Source organism: Ammospiza nelsoni, chromosome 1 (genome assembly GCF_027579445.1).
Source record: "Ammospiza nelsoni isolate bAmmNel1 chromosome 1, bAmmNel1.pri, whole genome shotgun sequence".
In the NCBI taxonomy this organism is placed as follows: Eukaryota; Metazoa; Chordata; class Aves; order Passeriformes; family Passerellidae; genus Ammospiza; species Ammospiza nelsoni.
The window spans coordinates 100,462,839-100,479,485 of record NC_080633.1 but is presented as its reverse complement, the minus strand read 5'-3'; the positions used below and the strand labels follow the sequence as shown (position 1 = coordinate 100,479,485).

General features: G+C 39.3%; 1 protein-coding gene across 2 annotated transcripts; it reads left to right on the top strand.

Annotated features, from left to right (window-relative positions):
• The first annotated feature begins 7,408 nt into the window (after window positions 1–7,408).
• Window positions 7,409–14,345, top strand: MC5R (melanocortin 5 receptor). 2 transcript variants are annotated; one of them, XM_059488906.1, is made up of 3 exons: window positions 7,409–7,472; window positions 11,923–12,023; window positions 12,849–14,345. In XM_059488906.1, the coding sequence occupies exon 3, from the start codon at window positions 12,935–12,937 to the stop codon at window positions 13,910–13,912; it is 978 nt and encodes a 325-aa protein (XP_059344889.1). In that variant the 5' UTR covers window positions 7,409–7,472; window positions 11,923–12,023; window positions 12,849–12,934; the 3' UTR covers window positions 13,913–14,345. The 2 variants fall into 2 exon arrangements, with proteins under 2 accessions (XP_059344889.1, XP_059344897.1); XM_059488914.1 differs by lacking the exons at window positions 7,409–7,472; window positions 11,923–12,023 and having other exon boundaries at window positions 12,891–13,078; window positions 13,165–14,345.
• The last annotated feature ends 2,302 nt before the right edge of the window (window positions 14,346–16,647 follow it).

Below are 16,647 nucleotides of genomic sequence, written 5' to 3'. Positions count from 1 at the left end.
GTTCAAAGACTTGTCAGTGGACACCGCCAGGAAAGCTGACCCTAACTGGCCAAAGGGATGTGGTGAATGACCTTGGGAAGTGGTGGCTGAATTCCTTGCTCTGCTTTGCATGTGGATGTATTTTGCTTTCCCTACTAAACTCTTGTTATCTCAACCCATGAATTTTCTCACTTTTACTCTCTTGGTTCTCTCCCCTGTCCTACTGGGAGCAAACAGCTGTGTGGTGCTTAGTTGCCAGCTGGGGTTAAACCCCTAAAATGGAATAATTTAAAATGAACAAGGTCTCTATTACCTCTTCAACATCAGTAAAACAAGCAACCACTTAAGAGAATATCTGATTGTACAAGTTTATACTGCAATAACGGCCGCCATATATACCCAAGGATATCAAACCTTACCTAAAACTTCAATGTGCTTTTGAGTAACTTTCCATGACTGTTTTCCAAGGCAACTTCCAGTAACTTCTGCTGAGGCGACCTTTAATAATAGCGAAGAAACACAGAGAGGCAAAAGGAGTTAATTTCTGGACAAGGCTTCGCTCAGACCTGAAGGTCACAGCAACCTCTTCAGTGCAATATTTCTCTTCCATCTGTTTGAATCTGTTCCTTGAAGCTTACAGTTTCCTAATCCGTGGTCAAAATGCCCTTGAAGAGAAAAAAGACATATTAGAAAGCAAATTGGTTTGAACTACTTGTGGCCAAATTTACCATTATTGCTTTAAAGATTGGGCAGAATGCTCCTGTGAAAAGCTGAAGGATGGACTTTTCACTGAAGCTGTGTCTTGTTGATGTTCTGAGAGCTCCATTGCTTTCTCTGAAATCAGTCAGTATTTCTGTGTGTGAGGATAGGTTGTTTTGCTTTCTCTCTCATTAACAGTTGAACTAGACGTGCTGCTAATTCACAACTTAAAGCAGATGTATTAAGAGGTATCTTCAATTGTATCTATCTTCAGTTGCTCAGAAAATTTTGTCTTAAAAGCTCCCATTTTTTTAAACTGGATTTTAATAGTAAAATGGTGGTTTTGAAAGGTGACAAATTATTTCAGTCTTGTAAACTTAAACTTCTCTCCTGATTGAAAGCAAATAGTGGAGTTTAATCTAACAGGAAAACTAGAATTTGCAAAATACTATTAGTTTGTTGATACTATTACTAAGAAACAAGCCCACTCATCTTATGGATCAAGCAGAAGACACTGGCTTCACAAAAGCTAATTAAAACAGAAATCCTAACCTTCAAGGCTTGGGAATATTATTTACAGCTGGGTGTTCCAGTTCTTGCTCCTGCCCTGCCAGCATTGCTCACTTGGTGAGTGCTGCTCCATGTCCTAATGTTAGAAATGGGATCACACTCCCAGTACTAAAAGTGATTTTGGCATTTATTAAAAAAAACAAAAAAACAAAAAGCCTCAAGTGTGGGCAGAGCAGGAGTGTTCCCATTGAGGATGCTGCAGCGCCGGCACTGGGTTTTCTTGAGCAGCAATATGCCCAATGTTCCAGGTTGAGCAGCACAGATTCACTGGTCAGATGCCCCTTTTTTATCCTGTTTTTTGTCACTTTGGATTGGTTTCTGCTTGAATCCTTCATTTGCATGAAGGTTGAAGGCTCTTGATTGGCCCATTACAGTTCTGTCCAGGCTGGCTCATTTCACTTGGGGGGTGGTGCACTTTACTCAGGTGTGTGGTATGTTGAGAACTGCATTTCTTATAACTACCCTTTTAACCCCTTTTACCATAACCAAACTAACATGCTTAACAATTATCAACTATTTTACAACAGTTTCAAACCTAGTTTTGACACTGGACAGGAAGGGAAGCTACTAGAGCTGGTGTTTTCAACCTTTTGCTCCATCTGACACACTTTCTATCATGGTTACACTGAGATTGGGATTGAAGGTAGAATAAATATAGCATTAGCTGCATTTTAGCCCTGTAAGCATGGCCTTGAGCAGTAAAGGAGATGCCTACATCTCATTGAAAAGCCTTGGGGCCCAAGCTCTCGCTCAGGCCAGTGGTGCCTGAGTGCCCTTGGAGTCGGGGCTTCAACTCCAAGCCTCCCACTTTCTAAGTAATAGTAGTTGTTCATCCAAGAGACTACTGTAGGGGATGCTATTTGTTGAGTCTACACCAAAGCGAGCTCTCTGGATAGGGAAGAGGATCAAACAAGTGTAAGTCATGATCTTTTAATAGCAGCCATTCATTAGGACCCTCCTCTGAGACAGGAGAATCTGGTATTATGGGCCTGCTTCCCTGGAAAATGTGTTTTATCAGCGCTGGATTCACAACAGCAACAAACCTCAGAGCACTCAACTCTTCTTCCTCTTAAAAAAGTAAATATGTGGTCTTTCAGGCAGCTAAATGCTGTGATTTGCTCTGGGTCAGGAGAGGAGGAGTGCAGGTATCATTTTCATCCTTCTGTTGGGCATGGTCACCTCATTGCCCTCATCTACTAATTGGCTCCCTCAGGTAATCTGAGTGAGCTCTTCCCTTTGTTATTGGGCTGTGCTTTGGTAGATACAAAAAGCATTTGCAATGCTTCTGTATTCCTGCTAACAGATGTAATTTGTTAGCAAACACATCAACAAGTAAGGTCAATTGTATTTATTTTATGTGTTTCTGAGAAGCATTTAAGATAATAGAGTGGTTTTGGTGTCTAAGGCTGTGGTTTGGCAAAGATTTCCCATGGTGGAGTTAGCCTTCAAGTCAATACTTAATGACCCAAACATATGTCCTGAATCTTAAAAGCAGTAGTCGTTCTGCTGTTAATAAAATTCTATTCTGAAATGTCTTATGGGAAAAAAAAAATCAAAGTTTTCTTAGGTCAGCTTCAAGAAAGACAAAATCAAAAGTTAAGTATAAAATAAAAGTGGGCTGGCAGAATAGAAAAAAACGGTCAGGGCTAAAAGATAAAGATGCAATGTATTTTGGTGTTATTGGCTGTGTGTAATGTACACATATTCACAAAGAAAAAGCCTTATTAACACAATTGCAAGTAGTTGGCACATTAGCCTGCAACGTTAAAATTGGCAAGAATCTCAGCTGGAAAGGATGTAGGGGCTGCAGCTTGAATTTGCAGTAAAGATAATGTTCTGATCTCTGTTAGGAATCTGGCTGTGATGCAAAGCTCTGATGCAACACAGGCTCATTCAGCTGGTTCAAATTTCTTTAAGCAATTTTGATAGCTTAACTTGATAGTGTCATGCTTCAGGGCAGTGCTTATTGCCTGTCCACCCCGTTCTGTGCCAGGTCAGACACTGATCATCCACTGTAGGGCATAAACTCTACATTGGGCTAAATCCAGCACTAACTATCAGGATAAAAAAAATATATATCTATTCCACAGAAACAGGAGTCCTGAACTTCCTCTCACTGTATCCTCTGACTTGTAGAGGATATTGCTTCTCAGGCAATTCCCATGGCCTTCTTGTTATTCTCTGGCACTTTGTGAACCTGCTGTGATAATCTTAAAATAATTTTGAGACTCTTCTTGCATCTAGTTACTGACAAATTTACTACCTTTTAAAGGACTAATGAAGAGGTGGAAATTTCATTAGTTGATTAAATTATCTCTCTTATAAATGCTGTAATATTAAACTTTCATTTGCCTTTGTATTTTAATTAATTGTATTATTTATAACTGAGAAGCACTGTGATTTTTTTCCTAGTCTTGCTTAGCCTGCTGAAAATAGAATTTTGTAACCCTGAAAAAGTAGGCTGTTTACTTGTGTTACTGTTCTGTTTTCTCATGGCTATAAGTCCCTATGTTAGTAACAGTTAATTTTAACTCAGCATCAAAAAATCAGTTTATTGCAAACCTCAAATTAGCCAAACACGCTGAAAGAGAGAATTGATTTTCTTTAGTTTTTTTCTCATTGTGTCTTAAGACAAAGCTCCAACTGTCCTACTGTTAAGGCTGAATTCATGTTGTATTGGGAAGTATACTTTGTGTTTCCTGTTTGCCAGAAATGGTGGTATCATTGAACTTGATAATGCTGATCCTGCAGGTCAATATTAATTCTGTTTGTAAAATTGAGATGTATACTGACCAAGTTTCTTTCTCATTGCTGGAAATGAGGCTTCTTTTGTTTCATCTTTTGAATAAGAGCCTGTGAACTTGCTCTCCCTGCAAATTTTTTTTCTGGAGAAAAGTTAGGAGATTTGCAAGTTCTCTTTGGCCTTGTTCTAATTCGCTTAAATATTTGGATTAACTTGTCCCTTACTGTTGAAAAAAATATTTGCATATATATAAATTTAGTACACAGCTACTACTTTCACTGAACCTTTTTTTCTCCCTGGAGAGGCCATACCTTAGCTACAAATCTGTGCATCTGTAGGTATTCAGACTTTAATTGTTCCCTGCTGGCTTTCAGGAAATTTTCTGTATGAGCTGATCATTGACAGACCAGGATATATCAACAAAAGCATACTTGGTTTTAGGAATCAGAGCCATGTTCTGTAGCTGTATGTGACATTATTGGAGTTATGCTAACATGGGCAATCCTTGCTGTTTAAATCTCAATTACAACATTGCTGGTGGGTTTATATGTCCAGACGAGAGTACAAGGAATACAGACAGTCTCCAGAGCTAGAGGGTCATGTTGTTCTGCTGGTCCATCAATGTGTCTTACATGGGCACGTGGAACAGAAGCTCCTGTCATGTTCTGGTGAAGGATCTACACAATTGTATCTTCCCTCTCAGCTCCCCAGGGTATTTCTTGAAGAGTGCTGGAGTTTTCTGTCAGCCCTGGAGGCCATGAAGGCTGGTAACTCAAGTACAGATTCACAGGGGGGGGAAAAAAAAGGATTTTTCCTTAAGATTAAAGCTTAATTTTTTGCCCAGAAGTTTCAGGGATTTATCTATCATCCCCCAAATGGAAATATTTCAATGCCTGCTTTCAATTAGCCATTGAATTTGGTGTGCATGGTAGGTATTCAATGTCTTTAATAAGCACTTTGACAAGGATGGAGGTATTCACCACTTTGAAGGCCGTGATCTTTAGCCAGCATTGACCTCCACCCTATAATTAATGAGGAGCTCAACAATAAAAGTAATGAAAGTTGTAGATACCAAGCATTATTTTTTTCTTTTTATTTATCAGCCACTGGAGATGGAATGAAGAAATATAACTTAGTTGAGTAACCATTGCATAAGTCCATCTCAGCTCTTGCAGAAATTGATTTCCCAACTAATCCAATAGCAGATTTCTTGGAGACACAGATCTGCCATCCCTCTTAGCTGAATGATTGAGCCATGCACTGGCTCAGGGTTAAATTTCATCAGAACCAGAGCTTGCTTGTTCTCTCTCTGAAATCATTTGGTGTTTCTTGTGTTATGATATGTTTCTTTGTTTGAGTGGGGAGAAAGAAAGGAAAGGGGTTTTTATTCATGTTTCAAAACAAGCTCAAAGGAAATGATTGTATGATCTTTTGTAACTAGGCACTTTGTAAACCCAGGAAAGCCAGGAAGGTGAATCATAGCAGCATCCTCAGCAAATCAGCATCACAAGAGTTTTCTCAGGTTCTGCTTCACTTTTAATAGTGGATCAGACACCAAGAACATCAGGACACATTTCCTACTTTTGTGAGGGATTAATGATGCTTGAAATTTTAAATGCCAGGAATCTGGGAGGACCATGAGAGTCACTTGATTTTTGTATGCCAGCAAACAGCTTAGCATTGAGGACAATGTTTTATTGTAAACTGATTTAAGTTCTCAATAGTACAACTGCATGCACTGGTTACTGCAGTATAGAAGATATTCTGGGTTCAGATTTGATACTGAACTGCTTTCCTTTCTGCAAGTCTCTTTGCTTCTGGCTAACATAACTTAACCGTTTAAATTTTGACACCTTTCATTTCAGCCATAGCAACATTCCACCCTTTCACTCCTTAGCAGGTGAATACTAGAAGGAAAATAGTTGCAAGGTCTGAAATAATATTTTTTTCTGTTAGGATACAGTGATTAAAAAAAGATCCTGACATAACAAGGTACTGTTTATTGCAAGACTTTATTGCCAAAAAGATCAGAAAACATAGTGTAGTAAGGGACTGACAGAAAGAATTTGAGTTCTGAGCTAAATGACTGTTATAGTTCTTCTTTTTGCACTTAGACACCTCATTAAATAGGAAGTAGCTGCATTTTTTGCCAACCTGAACAGAGAGTGAGGAAAGAACCTATATATGAGTACAGAGAGGTAGCACTGAACACTACTAGAGACAAATGTTGATATTATAGCCTGGGTGTTCTTGAAAATTGCCTGTGTAGCACATGGATCCATGCTCAGTTACCATGTGCATCGAACAGAGACATTTACATTACCTTGACAGGAGCAGCATGCACACATTACTGCATCTGCAGTTTTCTGTGTGTAGCAAGGTCTCTGTGAGATGGAGAATTAAGGATAATTCTCACTGTGCATCAAATTGAGGTTTTTCTTCAGCTGCTTTGTTACCTTTCCATGTTCATGCTGTGCTGAAATGCCAACACCTGACTAGGGAGATAGCACAGGACAAAGAGACACTGAGTTGTCAAGGCTCTCGGCCCAAAGCAAGCCAGGATGGGGAGTGCAGTGCTCCCAGGGAAGGGTTCATGCTGTGCTCCTCTGCTTATCTGGAGGAAAGGAAGATGAAGTGAGCAGCTTTTCAAGGGATCTCTTTAGACCAGTACTTTATAAAAAAATCAGAAATCAGAATTTTGTCACTCAGTCCAAGGAATTCCTGCCTCTTTACACTCAAATAAAGTAGATTTGAGCATGTACTTTGTACTAAAATAAAGTGGGGAAGGATGATCTAAGCACAGTGCACTGTGTTCGGAAGGTTTGCTCTTTGCTAGTAGGACCCTGCATTTGCCTCTGTTGTATTTCAGACTGTTCTTCTCTGCTCATCTCTCCAACCTACTGAGGCCCTTTAAAGGGCTTTAAATTACTCTGCCCTTCCAGAAAGAAGTATCAAATCAACACCTGCTGGTTTGGTTTTTTCCTTATCCCAGACTGTTTGTTTATTATGGAATCATCTCTCTTTTCTGTCAGAAAGCTTCTGCAGCCTCCTGCTGGTTATCTGTGCCTTGTGGAGACTGCAGCTGACCCTTCTGATTCACCAGGTCTGTACTGCTGACCCGTCCTCTAACACAAAGCTAGGGGGTGATTCATTGCTCCATTTAGTGGCACATAAAAATGATGGTTCCTAAACCTCTTATTGCTCTTTTACAGTTTGGGAGGCTGGTTACAACATCATCCATTTTAGGTTATTTGTAGTGAGAGTCCATGAGAGCCCCTGTAAAATCTATGTATTGGATAAGTGGGTCCCAGTTATTCTAAACGAGCTACAGCTGCAAAGTCCTTAGTTGGGCAGCAGCTGTGGCTTGTGAAGATAACTGGGATAAAAGAGGGGTGGGTCAAGAGCTCTGCAGGAGTTTCTGTGAAGCTGTGAGGAACTTTACAGCAGAGAAGAGTGGCATGGTAGAAAACCAGCCAAGAAGGTACGAGACTTTAGAAATATGATTGCAAGTATGGGACTCTAGAAATATTATAATAACAGTAAGATATCAACAGTTATTAGGATAAATCTTTCTTGAATGCCTTTTGTACCATACTGTATCTTTCTCAGCTTTGAACTCTAATGCAAGAAGCACCACTGATAGTCTCTGGCCACTCTCAGTTGGTACCTATCTCAAACCATTTTGAAGGACTCAGTTGAAGGGTTTGATGGCCAAAAGTGCTACTGCAGTCATGCTAAGTATGGCTGATCCTACCCTTAACAGGGCACAGATTGTTTTATATTTTGATGCTGTTTTTCAGACTTCCTTTTCTTTCTGAAAAAAATACAAAAGATCAGGTGTTGATTTGAAGATTAGGGCCATGAGGTAAAAGAAAGTATTCACTATGCCACTGCTTACTGCAAAGCCTAACCTTCAGGCTTTCAGACAGGAAGATTGAAATACTGACAGTCTGTCATCACTTCATCTAGCTTTTTTATTTCGGGACAAGGAGTAATAAAGTTTTTTTTTTTAATCTCAATGAATTGGCTGTCATTACTAAAGGCTAACTGACTGTAATGCTGAGGAGCTAACAGTGGGGACCTTGATGGGGCTCAGACAAGGCTACTCAGTACATGGGCCAGGACAAATAGTTTTCTCAGTCTGGAAATTAAAGAACATTTGTTATGTGATTTGAACGCAGAGGAGGCCATGATCTTCCCTTTTGGCACATGCACAGGTTATCTCTTAGAGCAGTCTGGAAGGATCCTCTGTGACTTTGAAATATTCTGCTGATGACAACATAGATAAGAATTAGACAGAAGAAGGATTTTATAAATAGACCAAGAGCACCAATCCTAGTTCTGTTAAGTGAAACAAAGGTATTTTCAACAAATAGATATAAAGAGCTGCAGAAGGATACTGGAATTGAATTTCTTACATGTGTTAGTGCTAGACAAGTTTGGTAAGTTTTTATTAACACAACCAACACTTCTCTGAATCTGTTAAGATTAGCATAGATTAATACCAGAATGCATCTGAGTGTAACCAACTCTTCTACAGAAACTTGTTTGGGAACATGTCCTTCCATTGGCCTCATTTATCCATTTATTGATAAAATCAGTATCTTGCTATCATTCAGATGGCAATTCCTTGCTGATTTGGACGAGATGAAACTTGTCCTATGTGTCAGTGTAGTTCCAGTGGATGTGCAGGGCAAAAGGGATTCTGGCTGGGGTTGTTGGTGCTGATGGCAAGCAGGGCCCGGCTGTTTCTGCCAGCGCTGTTGTCATGGCTCCCAGTCTGGTTGCTGACAAAGCCTGAGAGGCAAATATGTATCTGGAGTGGCTTCTGCTCTCTCTCAACAACTTCACAGCTGAAAAGAATGGCATGGGACTGAGACAGGTCCTGGCTTCTCTTTTTCTGTCAGAATCCTATTTTACTTCTTTCTTTTATTCACTGATGTCTTTCTGTAGCACTTTCAATCTCTTTTCCTACAACCCAAAGAAATTTCTTGGTTGAGGGAGCTGAAAATTGAGATCATAAACCTAAGCCTATTCCTTCAGGAGTCCTGCAGCTGAGAAGTTGTTCTTTGATTCTTCTCCAGAGAATCCAAAGATCTGCTCCCATAGCCCTTTAATTCAAATCTTTATAACTCACTTGCCTGCCTCCACTCACTGCTGTTTGGGTGTCCTTTCAGTTACCTGCTTGTCAAGCTACAGCAAGCACTAAGGAGCTGCTTACTGCAGCAATATAATAAAAAACCCTCTTTTTTGGTGGGTAGGGGTGGAGAAGGGAAGTATTTTTTTTCATTTCATCCTCTAACATAAGAAAAAATGTGTCTGTACCAGTACCCAGTTCCTAGGCAGGCAATTTTTCTGTGAGTTTTGTAAATAAGGGACTTTTTTTTGGTGTAGCATAAGCAATTCCACCAAGGTTTACACCTGCAGTGTCTGGCTTGTGGAACAAGAATCCAAATGCTGATTCATAGTTTATATGTAAGAAACTTGGCATTGCTCTAAGAAATAACAGCCAAACCACCCAGTCTGATGAGTAATTAATTTCCTGCAGCTGGCTGGTTTGCTGAGCCCTACCAGGTACACTGAAAACTTTTGTAAAGCAGTTCAGCTGGCCTGCAAAGAGCTTTGTTAAACTGAACATACAGAGCAATTTGAAAATGGAATTAACTGAACCTAACAAGAAACAATGTGATATACAACAACAAAAAGCAAGTTGGGTACTGCAAGAGAAGTAATTGGAAATGGAAAGAGTACAATGTCTGCACAGTTCTTGCTAGATATAAGAGCACAGGAACAAGTAAAATATACTGTTAGGTATCTGACTTCTAGGACCTGCAATGGGAAAATCAAAAGCTATGGAAATAACCAAAGTTAGCTAAGGTAAGTTAACCTTGCTGAAAACATGTTACCAAAACCATGCTTCACATTAAAGAACAGAAAGAGGACTGCAGATGATCTTTCTCTATTCTTTTCTTTTGGTCATAGCAAAGAACTAAGAGCTCAGAACTGGCACACAGGCGAGATACAGCAGGCAGTGTGTGTGCTCAGCAGATGGCATGATCCACTCAGATTTAACAGCTGCATTTGACCACAGTTTGTGACCTCTAGTTTGTGATAATTTAACTTCTCTTTCCAGTACTGGAGAGAAGGGATAGGCAAAGTTCATCTCCTGACTATAACTCTACAATGCTAAAAGAGCCATTTTACTCAAAATGTTGAAAAACGTTTTCATTGTCACCCTTTGTCCAGGGACTATTTGTACATAAAAATATTTCATCTAATGGCCCAGGTGTTTCTGCATCCCTAGAGTGAAGGGTTAGAGTGAAACCAGCAGTGACAACAGAGAAGCCTACTGTGGAGTATGTTAATTAGAAATAGGGATTTATCTGCTTTTCAATGATAAACCTTAGCTAACAATGAAAACACAAAAGTGGCACAGGAAAATTAGGATTTGTTGGTGGTGATCTGTGACAGTGTTCACAGGGGTCTCAGGTTGAGGGAAGAGATGAGGATCTGACTCCATGTTTCAGAAGGCTTGATTTATTATTTTATGATATATATTACATTAAAACTATACTAAAATAATAGAAGAAAGGATTTCATCAGAAGTCTAGCTAAGAATAGAATAGCAAAGAATGAATAACAAAGGCTCTCAGACTCTGTCTGAGCCAGCTGGGCTGTAATTGGCCATTAATTAGAAACATCTAACATGGGCCAATCACAGATCCACCTGTTGCATTCCACAGCAGCAGATAACCATTGTCTACATTTTGTTCCTGATGCCTCTCAGCTTCTCAGGAGGAAAAATCCTAAGGAAAGGATTTTTCATACAAGATGTCTGCGACAGTGATGCTTTAAGAAAAATGCTGTAGGTTAAAAAGAAGCAATTGGAACTGTTATACACCATGAAAAAACCTCAACCCACTGATTTTTGGAAAAGCGGTGATTTGGAGAAGCAGAGACTTCCTGTGTCGATTTAACTTCAAATCCTGCATGGTGCCTGACTCTCTGGTTATCAGCTAAGGAGAAGGGCATTTGCAGTGTCAGGAAGGTGTGTGCTTTGCATTCCCCAGCCCGCACCTGGAAGCAGAGACCATTTGTTAAGGACTTGAACTGATTTGGCCGCCTTTTGGGCAAGGCCCAGAAGGAGCATTGGCTGCCTGACTGCTAGACCCACAGAGGAACTTCAGCCACTGGAATACTGAGCACTGAGTTTAGCAGCTCTTGGGCCCCTGGGAGAATTCACGTCCATCTCGGGGAGCTCAGGCTCCTGGAATGACACACTGCCCCTTCCATTTCTGCACTGAAATCTCTATTCTAGCAAGGGGCACAGAACACAGCTGTTTATTTGTTCAATTGTTTTAATACAAATTATTTAAATATATTTTCTATTAGTGGCATGGTGGGTTTGACTGTATGTTCTCTAAGTTTTATAACAGTGGGGTTCTTATTTCTGAAAAAGTCCCAGCAAAGCTGAATATGAGAAAAAATGCTTATAGCAATAATAAGCCTTCCACTTCAATAATAACCTTTTCTCCTCTTTTGGAGTACTATTGTAGGATGAACTTATTGTCAGTGTAGTAGAAGCAGCAAAGAAAACAAAGGAAAGGAGCATGTCTGGTCCATTTCCCCCCTTTAATATTATAGAAAGCTCATAATGAATTTCAGATCAGAATCCCTGCTCAGTTAGAAAGAGAGGGGAAGGCCACTAGATGGTGGTAAAAACCCAAGCCTTTGCTGAGAGATCTGTGGCAAGAGAAGTCCAGGGGGGCAAAGAAGGGGAGGAGGAGCCACAGTTTGAGTACTGAAGTCATTATTGCTTGGAGTCTATAAAAAGGCAGTTGCACAGTAAGTAATTTAAAGGTGGTCAGCTTTGACTCTATGGATTTACTAATTCTTTTTCCTCTATTTTTTTTTCATCTTTTGCCACCAAGGAGTCCCCAGCCCCAGATGTCAGGGGGGCTGCAACTTGGACTCTCTGGAGGAAACGTTGCGGACGAGGAAAAGCAGCTGAAGGAGCGGCTCTGGTAAATAGGTACAGTAAATTCCTGATTGCAAATAAAATGTGGCTTTTTGAAACTGAAAATTGTTTAGCATGATATGCTTTGAATTTGTACTTGCAACAAGTCACTGACAATCAGCTCTAAATATTCCTTTTATTGAAAATGTGATGACTTACAACTTTCCCTAAATATTGTCATTACCAGAAAACCATTGAATAAAATATTCTGGATTTGGAAGAGAAAACTTCTTTTACTAAAGAAATCTACTCACACCAGTTCTGTAACCTTAGTGTGTCCTGAAATGTATGGATTTGCTTTGGTTAGGTGTTTAATACCATGCTTTTAAATGAGCATGTTAACACTGCACAGATAAGGTGTTTATAATATAGTTCATGCCAAAGTAAATGTACAAAAGTCAGGAAAGCATTTAAACCTTTTACTGAAAATGTTCAATCCTTTATTGTGTCAATAATAGAAACTTCTCTATATTGTATTCAAGTGAGTGGTTTCTGCTGGAGGCAATGCTACATCCTCCTGCATTGCTGGGGTCTGAGAGCTGGGACTGGGAAAACTGCTTTTTGTTTGCTTTTCAGCAGAATTTCCAGGATATTCTGGGGCAGTACTCCAGGGAACCAGATAGAATAAACAAAACTATGAATGCAGAGTGCAGGAATCTTTTCATCAGTTTGTGACTTTAATTTCCCAGTAAAGATAGGTAGAAAATCTCTGAGCCAACCAAAGTTTAATTTAGAATCAGTGAAGGAATGTGGTGGGACATGTACAAGCCAAATTAAATAGAAATGGCTAGTGTTTATTGTCAACTTCTGCCTGTAATCTTCATGCTATATTTTTTTTAGGCAGGATCTTCTGCCTTTTGGAAAATGCATTTACCACACTCCTTGGCAAGCCCTTCAGAAGGAACAGAATGTGTTAGCTCCCAGAGATGAACACATCCTCTCAATTCAATGTTTCTGAACTAAACCTGAGTGCCTTCGGTAGCAACTTTACTGTGCCTACTGCGAAGAACAAGTCATCACCATGTGAGCAAGTGGTCATCTCAGCTGAGGTGTTCCTAACTCTGGGCATTGTAAGCCTCCTTGAAAACATACTAGTTGTATGTGCAATAGTTAAGAACAAGAACTTGCACTCACCCATGTATTTTTTTGTTTGCAGTTTAGCAGTGGCTGACATGCTGGTTAGTGTCTCTAATGCTTGGGAGACCATAACCATATACTTAATAAACAATAGACACATCATCATGGAAGATGCCTTTGTCCGTCATATAGACAATGTCTTTGATTCCATGATCTGTATATCTGTGGTGGCTTCCATGTGCAGTTTGCTGGCTATAGCAGTAGACAGATATATCACTATCTTCTACGCCCTGCGTTATCACAACATTATGACAGTGAAAAGGTCGGGGCTCATTATTGCATGCATCTGGACCTTTTGCACGGGCTGTGGCATTATCTTCATTCTTTACTATGAATCAACTTATGTGGTCATTTGTCTCATCACTATGTTTTTTACCATGCTGTTCCTCATGGTCTCACTGTACATCCATATGTTCCTCCTGGCTCGTACTCATGTGAAGAAAATCGCTGCTTTGCCTGGGTACAACTCTGTCCGTCAAAGAACCAGCATGAAAGGAGCCATCACTCTGACTATGCTTCTTGGCATCTTCATTGTTTGCTGGGCTCCATTCTTCCTTCATCTCATCCTGATGATCTCCTGCCCTCAAAACCTCTACTGTGTTTGCTTCATGTCTCACTTCAACATGTACCTCATCCTCATTATGTGCAACTCAGTGATTGACCCCTTGATCTACGCCTTTCGTAGCCAGGAAATGAGGAAGACCTTCAAAGAGATAATTTGTTGCTATAGCCTGAGAATGCTCTGTGGGTTATCAAACAAATATTAAGATAACAAAACCAAACCAGGGAAGAGACTGGAAAGGCAACATCTTCCTGCATCCTGTAATTCTGGTGAAATGCCTATGGAACATTTTCTCCATTCAGCTGTCATGATTCCTACAGCAATCAGAAACCCTTTTTAAACATGTGATTTTACATTTCTTTCCCTCCACACACCTCTCTCATGCTGGTGGTTGGAGCTACTCAGTCCATCTCTATTATTGGGATAAAGGATATTTTGAATCTCATTTACTCTATTGAAGATTGGCATTTATAAGAGGATTATACAGGGAAAACCTTATTTTTATTTCTGCTAAATGCAATGAGTGAGTTCTGCCATGTGAATGAGCCCACTAGCCTCTCAATGTGTGTTTCTTTTAGTGTTATTTCTCTCTCTGCATATAAAAAAATAATAAATTTTATCTTTCTAAATAAAAACAAGCATGGTTTATTTTGATGCCCAGAATTAAGATGGAAGTTTTTTGCTATTTCCTTCTGAAGATATAAAATCAGGGAAGTAGCTCCAATTATCAAGCTCCACGTACCTTGGTTGGCAGTTATGATCAATATACATGCACATATCAGCAGTCTTGTATTCCAGTCATGACTGTTACTGTCAAGAAAATCTGTACTGTGTAAGATGCCAATGTTTCCATGAGATTTTCCAGGCTTGATACAGCACTTTGTCATATATGACTATATATGTTCAAATCACGGTGAAGCAAGATGTACTACAGGTGGATTTTAAGGCTGAATATGAAGACTGAGCTGATTCTAGTTTGTCTTCTTTTTTTTTTTTTTTTTTTTTTAATTTGCCAGGGCTAGGGAAGCAAAGGGAGCACAGCCTGTAGTATTCATGTAATATTTTGTGGAGATGGAAAGATTGAGTGGCTGCCTTTCTATACACATTAGAAAACCCTTTTGGATGTGAAGAGCTGGTGTTACTGCAGATTGCATCTTTCAAGTTGGGAGAGACAAAACAAGTTTGATAATCAAAAGGCATGGCAGGCAATAGCAAAAAAAAAGGATTTAGAAACATCAGGTACATGTAGCTATAACAGAGTCCTGACTTTTGTTCCCCAAACAAACAGTTTTCCTCTTAGTTGAGAGGATCCTAAGCTGAAACACTCATGCCCTTTGTGTGAGTAGTTTGCATCTAGTCATGCATTCATAAACCTGTTGTTCTGCAACAGCTGTGTAAGGTGCAAAATCTGGGCTTACAAAAGAGGGAGGAACTTTGGTATTTCTTGATGAGCATGAATGGTGCATATCTTGTGCTGTGATTTAAGTTATGGAAAGATTCCAAGTGGTGTTAAACTACTGACTAGATAGCTGAATATATCTTGAAAAAATGAACTCTTCCATCTGAAATCTGGAAGAATAATGCTTGTAATACTTGGTTTATATATGCTGTAAAACTCTTGTTTATCAGTAGACAGTTTATGATTTATTCCATGAGTGTTATGTTACATTTTCAAGGTGAAATTCCTGATTGGGTTTTAGGAAATTTATTTGCCATAAGGGTGGTCAAATGTGTGAACAGGTGCTCAATGGTTGTGCAAAATCCATCTTAGAGATATTTAGAACTTGACATGGCCCTGAAAAATCTGCACTAAATTGAAAGCTGACTAACTTTGAAGTTGGCCCTGCTTTGAACCACTAGGAGCAGATTACCTCCACAGGTGCCTTCCAACCCAAATTATTCAGTGATTCTATGACACAGTTTGCATATTATGATAAAATTATATTTTTTCCCTTCTAATTTTATCTCTTATATAAGAAAAATTGGAAAGTATTCCTTTCCACACACTCAGAGCCTACTTTATGTCTTCATTTGCTTAGGAGGTTTCTGACAGGAGAAGTAAGGCGCAACTTTAGCACCAGAGTTATACATTTTGTCTGCTTAAAATTTACTATTCCTCCAGCTCACATTTATCTCCCTCTGACATAAGTGGGAATGTTATTCTCAGTGGAGATCCCTTATTATGCTGACTGATATACTGATTATCAGTGCACTAGGGGATAGAGTCTTCCTTCAGCTATATCTGAAAATAGGATTTCAGAGAATGCTGGAGGTCAGTAGTGAGAATCTTGCCTTGATTCAGCCCATCTCTTAATCCTATCCATAAATAGCCTCTAAATGTTGGCTCTTGCAACTATGAATATACATGACAAAAGGAGACCGTTCCACTGCATAGTGAAAGTCACCAGCTGATGTAAATAAATCATTAAATCATTACTGGATATTGCAAATAAGACAGTTTTGTACATAACTGTAAATCAACCAAGGAGAAACCAAAACTGTAATAGCTTTAGTATTTTCTTGAATTGTGTATTACTCTTTTTTGTTTTGTTTGAAGCCTGTTTGATGTTTAAACACAGACATATGAAGAAACTATTAAACTGGATTGCTGGAAACTCCCACATTTCTGGTTATTCAATGTAACATTTCTGCTGCATTATTCACAGAGGGGAATATTGCATTACAGACTTTCATGTCTCATTTAAACAGGTGCCTTCTTAAGAAACATTCTGAATGAGAGTTACAGACTCATACAGTGTATTTACACTCATACCTATGTTCCTCTGTGTGTCAACACCACATCTTCATTATAGGCTTTAAAGGTGGGGAGCTGAAACAACTTAAAAGTGAAATGAAAGTATTTTCAAAACACCCTAGAACATTTCTTGCAAAACAGGTTGTTTACACTCTAGTAATGAATATAAAATACATATCTCTGGG

Excerpts from the sequence above, each read along its gene's own strand:
- MC5R (XM_059488906.1), top strand. The coding sequence starts at position 12,935 with ATGAACACATCCTCTCAATTCAATGTTTCTGAACTAAACCTGAGTGCC.